This window comes from Psammomys obesus, unplaced genomic scaffold (genome assembly GCF_907164565.1).
Source record: "Psammomys obesus unplaced genomic scaffold, mPsaObe1.curated_primary_1811, whole genome shotgun sequence".
Lineage (NCBI taxonomy): Eukaryota > Metazoa > Chordata > Mammalia > Rodentia > Muridae > Psammomys > Psammomys obesus.
This window is the reverse complement of record NW_026588752.1, coordinates 5,946,681-5,961,783: the sequence shown is the minus strand read 5'-3', so window position 1 is coordinate 5,961,783 and position 15,103 is coordinate 5,946,681. Positions and strand designations below refer to the sequence as shown.

The following is a 15,103-nucleotide window of genomic DNA, read 5'->3' as shown; positions in this document are numbered from 1 at the left end:
TCCTTCCTTCCTTCCTTCCTTCCTTCCTTCCTTCCTTCCTTCCTTCCATCCTTCCTTCCAGATCTCTCTCTCTCTCTACACCCCCCCACACACACACAAGCAAAAGTTCCAAGTACATAAAATAGTAAATACAAAGATTGAAAGTTCATGGTCACTCTAGCTACAAAGGTGCACTGTCTTAGTACAAAACAAAACAAAAACCCAAACAGAGGGTCTTCTAAAGCTAAGTTAAAGACATTGCTGTTTTCCCCTCTTAAGAGATCAAGGAATCCTCTGTCTTTTACTTGCTGTTTGGCATATCCTCATTTTCTCCTAAAATGTTCTTTGTGCCTAGACTTACTTGTAAGGAATGAAACTCAAATGCGTCTATGCTGACGTTGGCTAGTTTCTGCATAAGTATGGTCACTGCACAAAACGTAAGCCCTGAGCCAGGAGTTCCTGCTCCTGCCCCAAAAGCCTTTTAATGCTTATAAGAGTAGTGTCTTTTTGGTTCATGTCAGGGGTAGGAGGCTGATGGAAGCCTTAGTGTCCTCTACTAGGACAGTCATCCCTTCATAAATTAACCAGGAATGGAAGGCAGTCTTTCAGCCTATGGCCTCTGTGCCTTCTTCCAATCACTCCCAAGGGCAGCTGTTCTTAAGGACTGCTTCAACTCCATTGTCTTTCATCTCAGCAGCCAATCTTGTGCATTTGTACATGTATATTATATGCATCTAAACAACTCTGCAGGCCTTCTCTGCACTGTTGAGGACATGGCTTTTTTTATTGAAAGTTTTGACTTGAACCTGTATAATCTGGTTCTGAGTGGCAGCAACTTGGTTTTGTTGGTGGCTGCTCAGCACTTCTAGTGTGGTTTAAAGGCTTTGTAAACATCTAGGCAGTTTCCTGTACCAAAGTTCATCTTTGGACATTGAGACTGGGCCTGGGGAGTGCTGGGACAGAGGAAGTGTGCTCTGAAAGTACATGGTTGGAGCAGCTCAGTGCTGTGGAGAGGCAGCTTTGGGCTGGTTTTAAATTCAATGTTAGCCAGAGGAATGTGACTCTGAGCTTCAGTTTGTATCAGAAATTGAAGCCACCTCCTGACACTGAAAGTTCTTGTGGGGACAACCCTCTCTCTGAAGTGTGGTATCCATCTGTGTAAACTGATGCAGAGACATCTTTCCTCTTGCTGGGGAACCTTTACAGAGGAAGTAGAGCCAGTGTTAGGGTGTGAATCTGAAGTCAGCAAGATGGAGCTGTGACTACTCTGAGGCTATGCAAGCATAAACTTTGCAGAGAGCCACTGGGTAGCAGCAAGGATGGACATGGCACTTGTAGAATCTGCAGGGGATAGGGGATGATCTCTGGAGTAGTAGCCAGGCCTCTGTTTCTGGAGACTCAGGGTATGGAAGACAGGGCTCATACCTACCTTCATCTATGCTCGAAAATCTTTGGCCCTGTCATTGTCTGGGAGTGTGCTAGACTGTAGGCTATGTGGCATGTTCTGCTTTCTGTGTCAACACTGGCTTGCCTTTTTAAAAGAATAATTAAAAAAAAACCAAATGTTATAAGTTAAATAAAACTATGCAGTGACTCTAAAACCTGAGACCCCAGGACTAAAAGAGAAGTGTACCGGATCAATCACTGATTTCCATGCTAGGAGCTAGATGCTCTATTCCTGACTTAGGGTGCTGTGCTTGGTAAGAGTCCCAGGTTCCTCCTCCCTGGCGGTGAAGGGTGTGGTATACCCCCTCTCTGACCTCTGTTTCTATCAGAGGAAGAACTTGTAGCTAAAGGCCCAGCCTTGCCTTGGTCCAGTGGCCAATGAAAGAATCTATGTACACCAAAAGGGATAGGTAGTTCCTCTGCCTTTGAAGTGTATGTAAGCTTATAGGTTGTGAGTGGCTTATGGGGTCCAGGCAATGTGGGAGGGGTCTTTGGCCTTAAAGACAAATTAAGGTACTTCTTTCTTCTCCTTCCCTGCAGTACGACAATCTCCTGAGCCAGTTTGGCTGCATGCAGGTGTCATCCTCCTCCTCTTCCCACTCTTTGTCTGCGGTGGATGCCAGCCTGCCCCAGAGGTCGGGCAGCAACATAGAGCAGTACATCCATGATTTGGACACTAACTCTTTTGAACTAGACTTACAGTTTTCAGAAGATGAAAAAAGGTTGTTATTGGAAAAACAAGCCGGTGGAAACCCTTGGTAAGAACTGCAGGCATCAGTAGCCCTGTCTAGAAATTCAGGTGCATGGGGAGCAGACACGGGCTGGGTTGGTTATCCTGCTGCACCTCTCCAGCACTTCAAAGAAGCACCTTCCCAGAGGCTATTTGGAGACCTCATGGCTGGGGCTTGAATTACACGTATTTTGACTTTTTCCGACATTTTTAAAACATCTTCATAAATTTCATATATATGAAAGCTATTCTCATATATATGAAAACCACATTTTGCCAACATTCTCTTCGGCTTACTTCTTCAATCTATGATGGATTTGTTTTATAGTTGTAATTATATAATGTCCATCTAACCTGTTCCTGTTTTAATCTTGTTTTCCATCCAAGTCTGCTTAAAGGGCTTCAGTGTTTTACTTGGCACCCCTACTTCTCTTTATGGTCTTTTCATTGTTGTTGTTACTGCTCTTTTGGAGACAAGGTCTTCCCTTGGCCTGGACTTGCTTTGTAGACCACACTGGCCTCAGATTGATGCAGACCTGCCTGCCTCTGCCTCTCACGTGCTAGGATTGAAGGTGAGCGCCAGGATGCCTGGCTTTATTCATTTCTAGTATGTTTATGCTTGTACCATTACAATTTGTAAAATTTATTCTCTAACAATTTTATACATGTATATAATACATTTTGAGCATATCTTTCTAAATTACACTTAGACCTTTTTATGGTAGTGGGGTCTGTCAGGAATATATATTTGTATGCAATGAGAGGAGGAAAATTAAGGGCTTGTTAAGGGAAGGAGAAGGCACAAGACTCAGGAGACTTGTGAGGAGGAAGAGGACCCTTAGTAGTTTTTTCAATGGCATGCAGATGGTAAGACTAGAATGTCTTACCACCAAAACTTATTTTCTCTAGAAAAATTAAATACAGATACTAGAAATAACCTACAATTTTAAGGAGTTTAAATTTGTCCCTTAATTCCCTCTTAACTAAGGTACTATTAGGGATAGGAGAAAAGAATTTTTTTTTTCTTTATCTGTTTTTAAAGATACATAAAAAAAATGTGTAAATGTGTGTTTGTGCATATGAGTGCAGGTATGTGAGGAGGCCAGAAGTATTGGGTCTCCTGGACCTGGAGTTACAGGTGTCAAGCCACATAATGTAGGTGCTGGGAACTAACCTCAGGTCCTTTGGAAGAGCTGTAAATGCTCTCAAAGTTGAGCCATCTCTCCAGCTGCTTATTTGTTTATCTTTTAATTAACATGGCTTCATTATGATATTTTTATATGTACTTTGTTTTTATTGATCCTCCCATTCTCTTTCCACCTCTGGGTTTGTACCCCTCCTACTGCCAGTAGTTTCTTTTCCACTTTCAAATTATGTGTATTCTTTGTTTTGTTTTGTTTTTTCAAAACAGGGTTTTTCTATATAGCCCTGGCTGGCCTGGAATTCACAGAAATCTGCCTGCCTCTGCCTTCCAAGTGCTGTGATTAAGGTCATGTGCCACCATTGCCCAGCTCAGAATACAAGTATTTTATTATTCTCCTTTTAAGAACCCTTTAGCAGCAGCCAGGTGCAGTGCTGCATGACTGTGATTTCAGCACTCAGGGAAGCAGAGGCAGGTGGATCTCTGTGAGTTTGAGGGCAGCCTGGTTTATAAAGTAAGTCCAGGACAGCCAAGGCTACATAGAGAAACCCTATCTTGAAAAAACAAAACAAAACAAAGAACCCCTTTTCTTAAGGCCTTCTTTTGGCCCTTATGTGTCCCCTTTCTAGTTTTACAACCTATATTTGTCCTCAGAAGTCCCCCCAATATGTACATGCACACATGTATGTAAGTGCACACATACACACAAATTAGAACTAGGATCTGCCGAGGAGAGAACATGGTTTCCTGCAACTGTTTTTCTTTTTGTCTTTTGAGCCACAGTCTCATTCTTTAGCCCAAACTAAGGTAGAACATACTGTGTAGCCCAAGGTTGTGTTGAACTTGTAGCAACACTCCTACTTCAGCCATCTAAGCATTTATAATTACAGGCGTGAACTACCGTGAATGGATGATTTTCCTTTTCTTCTTTGCTGAATAAAATACCATTGTGTATATAAGCCACTTTATCACACCCATTCACCCTTTGAATGAAACCCTAGGCTTGTTTCATTTTCTTGTTGTTGTAAATGGTGGAGCAGTAAACACGGATATGCAACTATCTGTGGTGGACGTCCTATGTATATCCTAGGAGTGGTGTAAGAGGTCATATGAACCTTTTAGTTTTGTTTTTAAGATCTATTTTTAATTTAAGTGTTTTATTCATGTGTGTGGGTACCTGAAGTATTCAAGAGAAGTTGTCAGATCTCCTGGAGCTGGAGTTACAGGTGGTTTTGAGCCATCCGATATGGGTCCTGGGAACTGTTCTCAGATCCTTTGAAAAGAACAAAATGTCCTTTTAACCTGGGGGCCATCTCTTCAGCCCCTGTAATTTTATTCTTTTGAGAAATCTCCATTCTAATTTCTACTCTCAACAGCAGTAAGTAAGGGTGCTTTCTCTGTGTAGCCCTGGCTGTCCTGGAACTCTCTCTCTGAAGACCATGCTGGCCTCAAACTCAGAGAGCCACCTGCCTCTGACTTCCAAGTGCTAGGATTAAAGGAGAGTGCGCGCGCGTGTGCATGCACACACACACACACATACACACACACAGCATTAGATGCTTTCTTGATGGTAGCTATCTGTCTGGGATGAGATAGGATCTCAAAATAGTTTTAATTTACATTTTCCTAGTGGCTAAAGATGGTGAATACTTTTAATATTAGCCATTTATGGTTCTTCTTTTGAGAACTGTCTGTTCAGTTTCTTAATTCATTTATTGATTGGCAGTTTGGATATTTTAAATATTTAATTTTATAGTTCTTTATATATTCTAGATGCTGATCTCCTGTGTTAAGTGTGACTAGTAAAGATTTTCTTCCATTATGTAATCTTAAGGAAGATTTTTGATCAAAATAATTTGACCAGTCCTAGGTACAGTTCCAAGCAGGAGTTTTGTAAGGGCTTCCTGGGCTTATGTGTGCTGAATCCCCAGCTGTTCTGCTTTCTATAGTTTCATGCAGGAGCCCTTCCTCTCATAGCCTGTCAGAAGCACTATCTCCAGTTGTGTGTGTGTGTGTTTCAGCTCTTCTGAGGTCTTTGCCTCTGCCTGGAGCTGAGAGGGTTAGGCAGAACAGGAATCTATAGTTTCTTGCCTGCTGTCTCCATCCTTTCTTTAACATTTCAGGTCTTGAGCTAAGTGGTGATAGTCCCAGCACTCAGGAGGCAGAGGCAGGCTGATCTCTTGAGTTTGAGGCCAGCCTAATCTACAGAGTAAGTTACAGGACAGCTAAAGGTACATAGAGAAACCCTGTTTCAAAAACAAACAAACAAACAAACAAACAAATAAATAAAAGATCTGTGTGGAAAATAATGCTTCTGCAGAGAACTTCAGGGATTTCTTATCTTTCTTGTGACAAAATTAATATATTAATGCTAAGATAAAATTTGCCTTTTCTCACTGTTATTTGTTGCTAGTATGCAGTGGAGTTCTTCAATGATTACATACTGGAGAGTGGACATTAACAGTACATAGAATGTATGCATATGTTATTCTCTTTGAATTTTCTGTAGTAACATTATGGCTTAAAGATTTTTTGAGATTAATATATCCTAGTATTTCTACATTACTCTAACTGGCAATCTTCAGTTATACCTGTTATATAATTACCTTGTAATTTTAATTGTCTAGAAAGTTATTACTTTAAAATCCTGACATTCATGTGCCTATATAGAAATACAAGTAAACTTTGTTGGCCTGTTTTGCAATATTATTAAAAATATTAAAATACTATTTCTGCAAATTTTATCTAAAACAGTTACTTTTGATATTTTGATATTTGCTTTTGTAAAGTAAAAGAACATTTATAATACAAGTATGCACATGGATCATTGACTTAAGATTTTTTTTTCCCTTTCCGCCACAGCAGCACCACTTAAGTGTAAAAAGATGTAAGGGGCTGTGGAGACAGCTCAGTGAGTAAAATCCTTGCTGTGAAAGCATGAGGACCTGAGTTCAATCCCCAGCATAAAGAGTTAGGTGTGGCAGTGCATACCTGCATCTCAGTGTGATTCCTGGGACTTGCTGGCCAGCTAGTCAATCTAGCCAAATTGGTGAACTCCAAATTTTGTGGAGAGAGAGCCTGGAGAAATGACTCAGTGCTAAGAATATGTGTTGCTTTTGCAGAACTGAAGTTCAATTCCCAGTACCCATATGATGGCTCACAACCATGAATGATCTAGTTCCAGGAGGCCCAGTACCTTTTTCTGACCTTTGAGGGCACCAGCCACACACATAATGCGCATGTATCTATGTAGGCTTATATACATAAAATAAGTAAATCTAAAAATGATAAGGTGGTATCTTAGTCATTGTTCTATTACTGTGATTAGCTACTATGACTAAGGCAACTTTTATAAGAGAAAACATTTAATTAAAAGATTAGTCCATTATCATGATGGGGAGCATGGCCTCCTGCAGACAGTCATTGGAGCAATAGCTAGGAGTTTTACATCCTGATCTGCAGGCAGAGAGAGAAAGAGAGGGAGAAGGAGACAGAGTCTGGTCTGAGCTTTTGAAACTTCAAAGCCCACCTCCAGTGAACTTTGTTCAACAAGGAAAGGATATATTCCTTCTCATTATTCTAATCCTTTCAAATAGTTCCACTCCCTGGTGACTAAGCATTCAAATATGTGAGTCTGTGGTGGCCAATCTCATTCAGACTACTAAAGATAAAGAACTCATACACACACACAATCTTTAAAAAAAGAGGGGGGGAGCAATGGAGATCAGTTGAGGGAAACACCTGACATTGACCTCTGGCCTCCTTCCCATGTACATATGTATGTGTGCACACACACAGAAGATTCGAGTTTTCTGAAGAAGACACGCTTTATCAGACTGACACTGTTGCAGATTCCTAGGTCAACTATTTCAACAAATTATCAGTTTAAAAAACAAGAAGGAGGCACTTGGGATATGGTTCAGTATAGAGTATATCAGTTTATAGACATGTATGTGAGTGCATACTAGTAAATTTTTGTATGTGTATGCATGTGCACACCACAGAGCATGTGTGGAAGTCAGGCCTAGTGGCAAGGGCCTTTAACCACCAAGTCATCTTGCTGGTTCAGGTTTGTTTTTCTTTTGTTTTTCTGATAGGCTTTCTCTGTGTAGCCTTGGTTGTCCTGGAACTCACTCTGTAGACCAGGCTGGCCTTGAACTCAGAAATCAGCCTGCTTCTGCCTCCCCAGTGCTGGGATTAAAGTGCATGATTAAAGGTGTGGCACCATCACTGCCTGGCAGGTTTATTGTGTTGTGTTTTTTTAAAAATTCTTAATTGATTACATTTTATTCACTTTGTAGCCCCCCTAGTTTGTTGTTTTTAATTAAATAAACTGCAGCTGGGAATGGTGATATATCCCTGTAATCTCAGTATATACAAAGCAAATACAAGAGGGTTGAGGGCAGCCAAGTCTGTGAAGGTCCTAAGGCAAAGCAAAACAAAAAACCAAAGATGAGTACATACTTGAAAGCATGAGTTCACATTTCCTGGACTCTGCATTGGTAGTTACAGTCTAGAGAGAGTAATGCTAATGGGGCTTCCCTGAGTGTGGGAATAGAGGGTAGTTCATGAGGCTGGGGCTGAAGAGATGGCTCAATGGCTAAGAGCACTTGGCTGCTCTTGCAAAGGGCACAGGTTCATTCTTAGCAAATAGTCTAACTCCAGGGGATTCGATACTTCTTCTGATTTTCATTGGCGTCAAGCACACACATCGTGTACATACATACATGCAGACAAAAAAAATCTTAAAAACAAAGTAAAATAAGATAACATGGCCAGGATGTGTTGCCACAGGCCTGTAATCCCAGCACTCAGAAAGCAGAAGCAGGTAGAACTCTGTGAGTTCGAGACCAGTCTGGTCTATAGAGTGAGTCCAGGGCAGCCAAGGCTGCCCTGTCTCGAAACAAAACAAAAAAAGCAACATTATGATGCCTGACGGCTAGATTGTTGACACTGGAAACAGATTAGGGCCCACTGTCCAGCATCACAGGTCTCCTTACCCAAGTACTGCCAGATCTATAGAGATGTCTGGGACGTCAGGAGCCACTCCTACTTCTACAGCTGCACTGTGTTCTCCAGGACACTGAGGCTATGCTGGGGACCTTAGATCTTAGTGTGTTCTGTGTGGATAGTAGAGGAGAGAACCAGGCTTAGGAGTCTTGCATTGCTATCATTGTGAGTTGACCATGGGTGAGACATGGACTCCTTAGCCTCTATCATCATCTCTTTGGCATCGATGACAGAGTTTGTCTGTCTTGGGAGAGCCACACTGCTAGATGTGAATTTGAACCTGTCCATGAACTGAATAGTTATCTATGGCTCTGCCGCAGGTGTAGTTCTTTCTATGAATCTTCAAATAATACTGTCAGTGTGCCAGGGAGAAAAGTGCTTAAGGTGTGTCTGGAGTTTCTTCAGGAGTAGGAATTGACTGTAAAGTAAAAAGTCAACATGATTGGAGAGATGGCTCAGCCCTTAAGAGGCCCAGGGTTTGATTGCCAGTACCCACATGACAGCTTACAATTATCTGTAACTAGTTGCAGGGGATCCATCCTCCTCTTCTGGCCTCAGCAGGCACTGCATGTACATGATCAGTACAGACACACAAGCAGGCAGAATATTCATACACAGAAAAAGTCCAGATGAATCTCTGAAGTAATCTTTTCAAAGTAGATAGAGCCGGGGGTACGGGTTGGTGCTAGAAAAGAAGAAAAGAAAGAGAGAAGGAATGTAGGCAGATAAAGAAGCAGCAGCGTGTTGTAAGCTGCCTGGTTAGGCAGTGGATTGTGGTGGTGCTGTTGCTAATGGCGCTGCTTGGCCTGACTCCTAGACTGTAGGCAAGAAGTGACCTTTCTCACACTCCCACCTGAAGACTTAGAGGACATAGGGGCTGTGAGTGTATACTCTGCAGAGTGAACAGGTGGCGGAGCTGGTGCTTGTCTTTAGGGCCGTGTTTGCTTCCCTGGCTGCTGACTGACCCTTTGCTTCCTGTGTTGTTTGCTCCCCCTCCAGTGATTTACCTAGTAAGTCTTTATTTACTTGCAACTCTTTGCTTATGTTAACATATTTAGGGTCTGTTTGTTAGGTGGGCTTTCTGCAGGCCCTGTGGTGTTATCTTCATGTCTTTGTACTTTGTACCTCCTGTGTACCAATACACCTTCCTTACTAATGTTCTTTTCAGAACCAGCTTTTTTTCCCCTCCCTGTGTTTAAGGTTGTGTGTTTGGTTAGTAAATGCCCCTTGGAGAATTTGTATTTCAATCTCCCTCATGGGTCGCTCTCCTGACCTTGTTCACAATCTTAGTTGTTTTCGAAGTCTACACAGTACTATAGTGCATGTGATTTGAAACTAAGAGACCAAGGAGCTTCCTTGGCCTGTTTCCTGTGCCTCTGAATCCTGCCTTGGAAAGGTAGTGTGGTTGGTTCTGTGAGGGTAGTGGGGCCCAGAAGCGTCTCGTAAGTGTTCTGGTTCCTCAGGAAGGCATCAGGGATCTAGATGCTTTGACTTAGGCCATTTTCAGATAGAGAATGTGATGTTTCTATAGTAGAACCACAGATCAGGAACAGATAGGGCTAAGCTGTAACTTGGGGGTGGAGTGCTTGCCTAGGCACACAAGGCCATGACTTCTATCCTAATATCGCAAAGAAATACCATGAGCAAGTACTTTTAGGGGTAGCTTTCACCCAATAGCTTTAACATCCTTAGATGTTAAAACCACCTCTGACTCTTGAGGCGACAAAAGTAAAGTATTCATGCTGCTCATGTGTAGTAAGTCAAACCAACATTGTTTCAAAATTTTTAACATTATTTATTGTTTGTACATGTGGAAGTGAGAGGACCACTTGGAGGAGTTAGTTTTCTCCTTCCACGTATGTATGTCACAGTATGTGTAAAAGTCATAGGATAACCTTATAGAAATTAGTTTTTTCCTTCTACCATGTGGTTCCCAGGGATTAAAATTGGAAATCAGGTGCCTTTACCAGCAGAGTCTCAGACAGAATTCTTGACATATATGAATAAATGTGTTTTACCAATATGATAGAAATGTTGGAAAAGACACCCCTTACACCCATCACTATCTTGGCAATTGAAACTCCGGGATCTTAGTGCTTGGTGCATGTCAAATATGCCCTATATCACCAAGCAGTACCCCTCAGACCAGAAGAGAGATTCTGAAGCTATACCTTCCCCCCTTATTAATTAATTAATTTTTATTTATAATTATATAATTTTTATTTGTAATTAATAAATAAATTTTATGTGCCAACCACAAGTTCCCCTCCCTTTTCTGCAACTAGTCCTTTCCTCCTCATCCATCTGCTCGTCCTCTTCCCTTTCTCTTCAGAAGAGGGGAGGCTCCCATAGACACCAATCATCCTTGGCATATCAAATTGTAGTAAGAGTAGGTGCATCTGACACTATCTTTTAAGGATTTCTGATTCTATAGAACTCTGGATTCTAGGCACTCTTAGGTGTCCTGGCTTGAGAAGTACTTTACAGATTCTAATATTAATTTACAGTGACATCCAAATGTCTGTGATATTTTTCATCTAGCATATTTTGTTTTTTTTTACTTTCTGAGGCAGTGTTCCAGGCTGGCCTGGAGCTTGATTTGTAGGCAAGAATGACGTTAAACTCCTGATCTTCCTCCCAAGTGCTGGGATTAAAGTCGTTGCTACCACAGCCAGCCCCACTGTAGCTTTTTTGATAAGCAGATGATAATTATGCTGCTGCTGATGTGTACTATCTTGTTTCTGTGGCACTATCTCCCAATCTTCCTCTACCATGCAGATATCTTCAACTGGAAGATAACCTCAGGAATGTAGATTCTGGCCCATGTGTACAGATAAAATCTGTACATCACTGCATTGGGGCTGTCTCCTGGATCTGAAGAGAGGCTGTGTCTGTGGGGTGGGGTAGGGTGGGGATAGGACTTAATTGATATAAATTTTACAGAGCCCTTGTGGAATGCCCACAGGGAAGAGTTTGGAGAACTGCTGTGTCTTATTCTTCTTTCTGTCTTTTTTAGGCACCAGTTTGTAGAAAATAATCTAATATTAAAAATGGGTCCAGTGGATAAGCGAAAGGTAAGTCCCTGATCCTCTTCATGCTATGGCTCCTACTGCTTCTAGCTCAGACCGGTTCTTTATCCTGGGGTTCTGTCATGCCTTGTTGGATATGACATTTTTTCATCCTGGCATGATCTTTTGAGATCATCTCTAGATTTTATAACCGGGAACACTCTGGCTCTCAGGAAAACAATATGGGCATGTGGAAAGCCAGATTTATGTTCTGGCCACAGGGTATGCTTTCTCATGATTGTACTATGCTCAACCCACTGTGCTAAGAAGGATATATCATTTCTCAGAGTCCAGCAAGTAGCCTTTCATTAGAAGATTTGAGTTGTTATTTATTACATTTCATGGGCATGATACAGTGCCAAATATATTAGACTCTGTTAACAGGGACTTCTGAACACCCTTCCTGGCTGTGTATACTCTGGAAGTGAGAATCTCCATGAAGGTAGGCTGAGGCCTGGCCTACCAAGGGCCAGACTCTGTGCCTTAGAGGAGCTGAGGAGTCAGGGACTGGAAGCTAGCATTGATGATGGGTATATTGTGAGCTGAACAGCAGAGGCCTGTGCTTACTTTTTTCCTGATATTAGATGCTGGCCTAGGCTGAGGAGGTGGTGTCTCAGGTGAATGGAAAGGAGGCTGGTAGTCACTGTGCCCTGAGCTACTTACAAGTTAGTCCTGTGCCTTGATCAAACAGTTTGTGTGATCAAACAGTTTGTTTATTTTATTTGTACCAGGGTTTATTTGCAAGACGACGGCAGTTATTACTCACAGAAGGGCCACATTTATATTATGTCGATCCTGTCAACAAAGTCTTGAAAGGTGAAATTCCATGGTCACAAGAACTCCGACCAGAGGCCAAGAATTTTAAAACTTTCTTTGTCCACACGGTGAGTCTGTCCCTATAAGGCCTCTGATTGTAGTGTCATCACAGGCTTCTGCATCTTTGTTGAATGTCCCTTGCCTTGGGCAAGGAAGCATCTAGGGTCAGGTCAGCTTCCTGTGTCTCAGAGACCTGTATATGAACAACTTAGGCCTGAACTGGTCCAGGAGATGCTCTAATTTTTACTTTCAGTAGGTCACCTGCCCACATACTTAGTTTCTGCACTTGCAGAGTGAAGAAGCCCACTGTGCGCACAGGCTTTGAAAGGTGCTGGCAGCATTGACACAAAGACAGGCTGGGTGGGAACGGGACTCCATGAAGGACATCAGATGCTCTGTCTTTGCAGCCTAACAGGACGTATTACCTGATGGATCCAAGCGGGAATGCTCACAAGTGGTGCAGAAAGATCCAGGAGGTTTGGAGGCAGCGGTACCAGAGTCATCCAGATGCTGCTGTGCAGTGACGTGGCCTGCGGCCGGGCTGCCTATTGCTGCCAGGACACCCGCCCCAGTGCGGCTCGGCCGCCACCCAGGACCCTTCCAGACCATCTGCCAGCCATCTCAAGGAGAACATAGATGGCAGAAATCTTGCAGCTTTTTTTATTTAAAAGAAAAGAAGAAAAAAAGAACCCAACCACACAAAGAACAAAACAAATAACCAACAAACAGGAATTCAGGGTCGCTTTGCTTGCTCTCTGTGCTCTGTGGTGGCTTCCATGTGCTGCTGTGGCCATGGAGACCCAGCTCCTTGCACGGTAGCCCAGCTTCTGCCCAGACCAGTGGCCAGATTTGGCATCACCAGCCCCTCCTAGCATTTACAGGAATCGCATGCCTGCTTCTACCCTTCCCCACCTGGTAAACACAGCTCCTGCTGTGACTGAGGGATTGGGTGTATCTGGCTCTTTCTGCCTACCCAAATTGTTACAGAATCTGTCACCGGGAGCCTCTTCACTCCTCTGCTGGAGTGGTCACCAGCTTACTGTGGGTACAGGGCTCTTAGCTTCTGTGTGTTCTCCCTTTCTGAGTCCCTTGTATGGCCCTAGAGTTAAGGTCAGGTATGATTCTGGTGGCAGGATTTCTGTTGTTCCTGCCTTACAGGAGGCAAGTTGTATGGTAAGAAGTATGCAAGCTGCTGTAGTTACAGAGTGCCCCCACTGGGCTCTGCTCCAGTGTTCCACTTCCTAGCAGTTTATCCAGTGAACTAGACACCAAGCCAAGCAAGTGTCCAGAGGGGTGCTGTCATACCAGCACCTAGGTAACACCAACTAGGTCATATCAGATACAGAATCTTGTCCAGAATCTGGGTAAGGCTGGAGGTGCCATGGAGAATACAGCCTGGGCCACAGCTTGGATGTGGAGAAGTGGGCCGGCAGACCCTACTGGGAGTATCTCCACAGGTTTAGATGTTTTGGCCACATGCCCAATGAGGCAGACTGAAAAACATTGCAGGGTGTGTGGCAGTCTCCCGTCCAGCCTCACTTGCCCCTGTTGATACTGTAGCTGAACACTTCCATAAAGTGTGGACCTTGTCAGGAAAGAATGTCACCACTGTCTGGCTCACAGGAACAGCCCATTTCACCTGAACCTGCCTGTGTTGGCATTCTTTGCCAGTATTAGGACACTTCTTTGATGATAAGCTGACAGTGCTTTGTTCCGTAATACAGATGGCCTGGGATATTTTGGCATTTCTTGCAGAGTGCTTCCAAGGGACTTGGTTGTACCTCTCTCTGTGGCTAGGATGTCCCTGAAGAATGGCCCTTGGTATCTAGTGGGGAAAAATAGGCACCTGCCTTCATAGTCTGCTCACAGCACCACCTCTGACACTCATGTCCCAAAGGCGACAATAATTTTGCCATTTCTGTTGACTTTCACAAAGGCGACCCAAAATGCCCACATAAATAACCCCACTTCTGTCGACAGTGACCACCTGTATGCCAGGCCATCCAAACTGAGAGGGGGAAAGAGTCTATTCTCAAACCTAACGAAAAGAGTGGTTTTCTTAAACTGGGGTGGGGTGTAGATGAGAAGCCTGCCATCATGCCACGGCAGGGGTGCTGGAGGGGAACAGAGGTTTCCTTTAGAGTCTGGTAGATTGTGTGATCCAGGAGCAGGACCTCACCTACCCGTAGGACCCAGGGAACAGATACGGCCTAGCATGCTGTCAGCCTATTAGTTAAAGAGGGTACTCTTTCTCCTGGTTTTTGAAGAGCCTGTGTTAGCTAAGTACACTTGGCTGTTTCCTCCTTGGACTCCTATTCTTGCTCATGCCTTGTTGCTATTTAGCCTTCATAGTGTCCATTACCCTGCCTCTGCATGGGTAAGAGTGGCTTCCTGCCTCTTGCATGCATGCAGGCACAGGGAAGGCATCTCTGAGGGCACAGCTACAGGGGAGCACATGGGACCGAGGCTTGAATTAGACTGCCTGGCTGGCTGTGTAGGGGAGAGTCCTCTGTTGCTTCCTTCCCCGGAGAGCACCACTACCTCCTGGGCTTTACCAAGCACCATCCTGACCTCTAAAATCAGGGTTCAGCTGGGCTGGTAGTGAGTGGCCACCATGGTTGCCCAATGCCACAACAGCTGAGCTCTTCCCAGGTCACCTTTGTCCTTACTGCCCCCTTTTCCTTGATTTTTTTTCTTTTCTTTTCTTTTTTCTTTCTTTCTTTTTTTTTCTTTTAAGAACCATGCACATTCTTTTCTTACCCTGACTTAGATCACTTTTCATTTTTTTCCAGTTGTCTTTTGAGCCATCACCCAGTGTGCAGGTGCCTTACATTGTAGGACAGGATGTGAGTGTCAGTTTGTACAAGTGTGTGTGTGTGTGTGTGTGTGTGTGTGTGTGTGTGTGTGTGTGTG

General features: G+C 43.4%; 1 protein-coding gene across 2 annotated transcripts in view; it reads left to right on the top strand.

The window, feature by feature from the left end:
- Pdpk1 (3-phosphoinositide dependent protein kinase 1) overlaps positions 1–15,097 on the top strand; it is a 65,685-nt gene extending 50,588 nt beyond the window's left edge. For both annotated transcript variants that reach the window (XM_055604504.1, XM_055604505.1), the window contains exons 11-14: positions 1,966–2,183; positions 11,323–11,380; positions 12,106–12,258; positions 12,598–15,097. In XM_055604504.1, coding sequence (XP_055460479.1) covers positions 1,966–2,183; positions 11,323–11,380; positions 12,106–12,258; positions 12,598–12,714 — 546 coding nt within the window. In that variant the 3' untranslated portion in view covers positions 12,715–15,097. The remainder of the gene's footprint in view (positions 1–1,965; positions 2,184–11,322; positions 11,381–12,105; positions 12,259–12,597) is intronic.
- Positions 15,098–15,103: the final 6 nt, after the last annotated feature.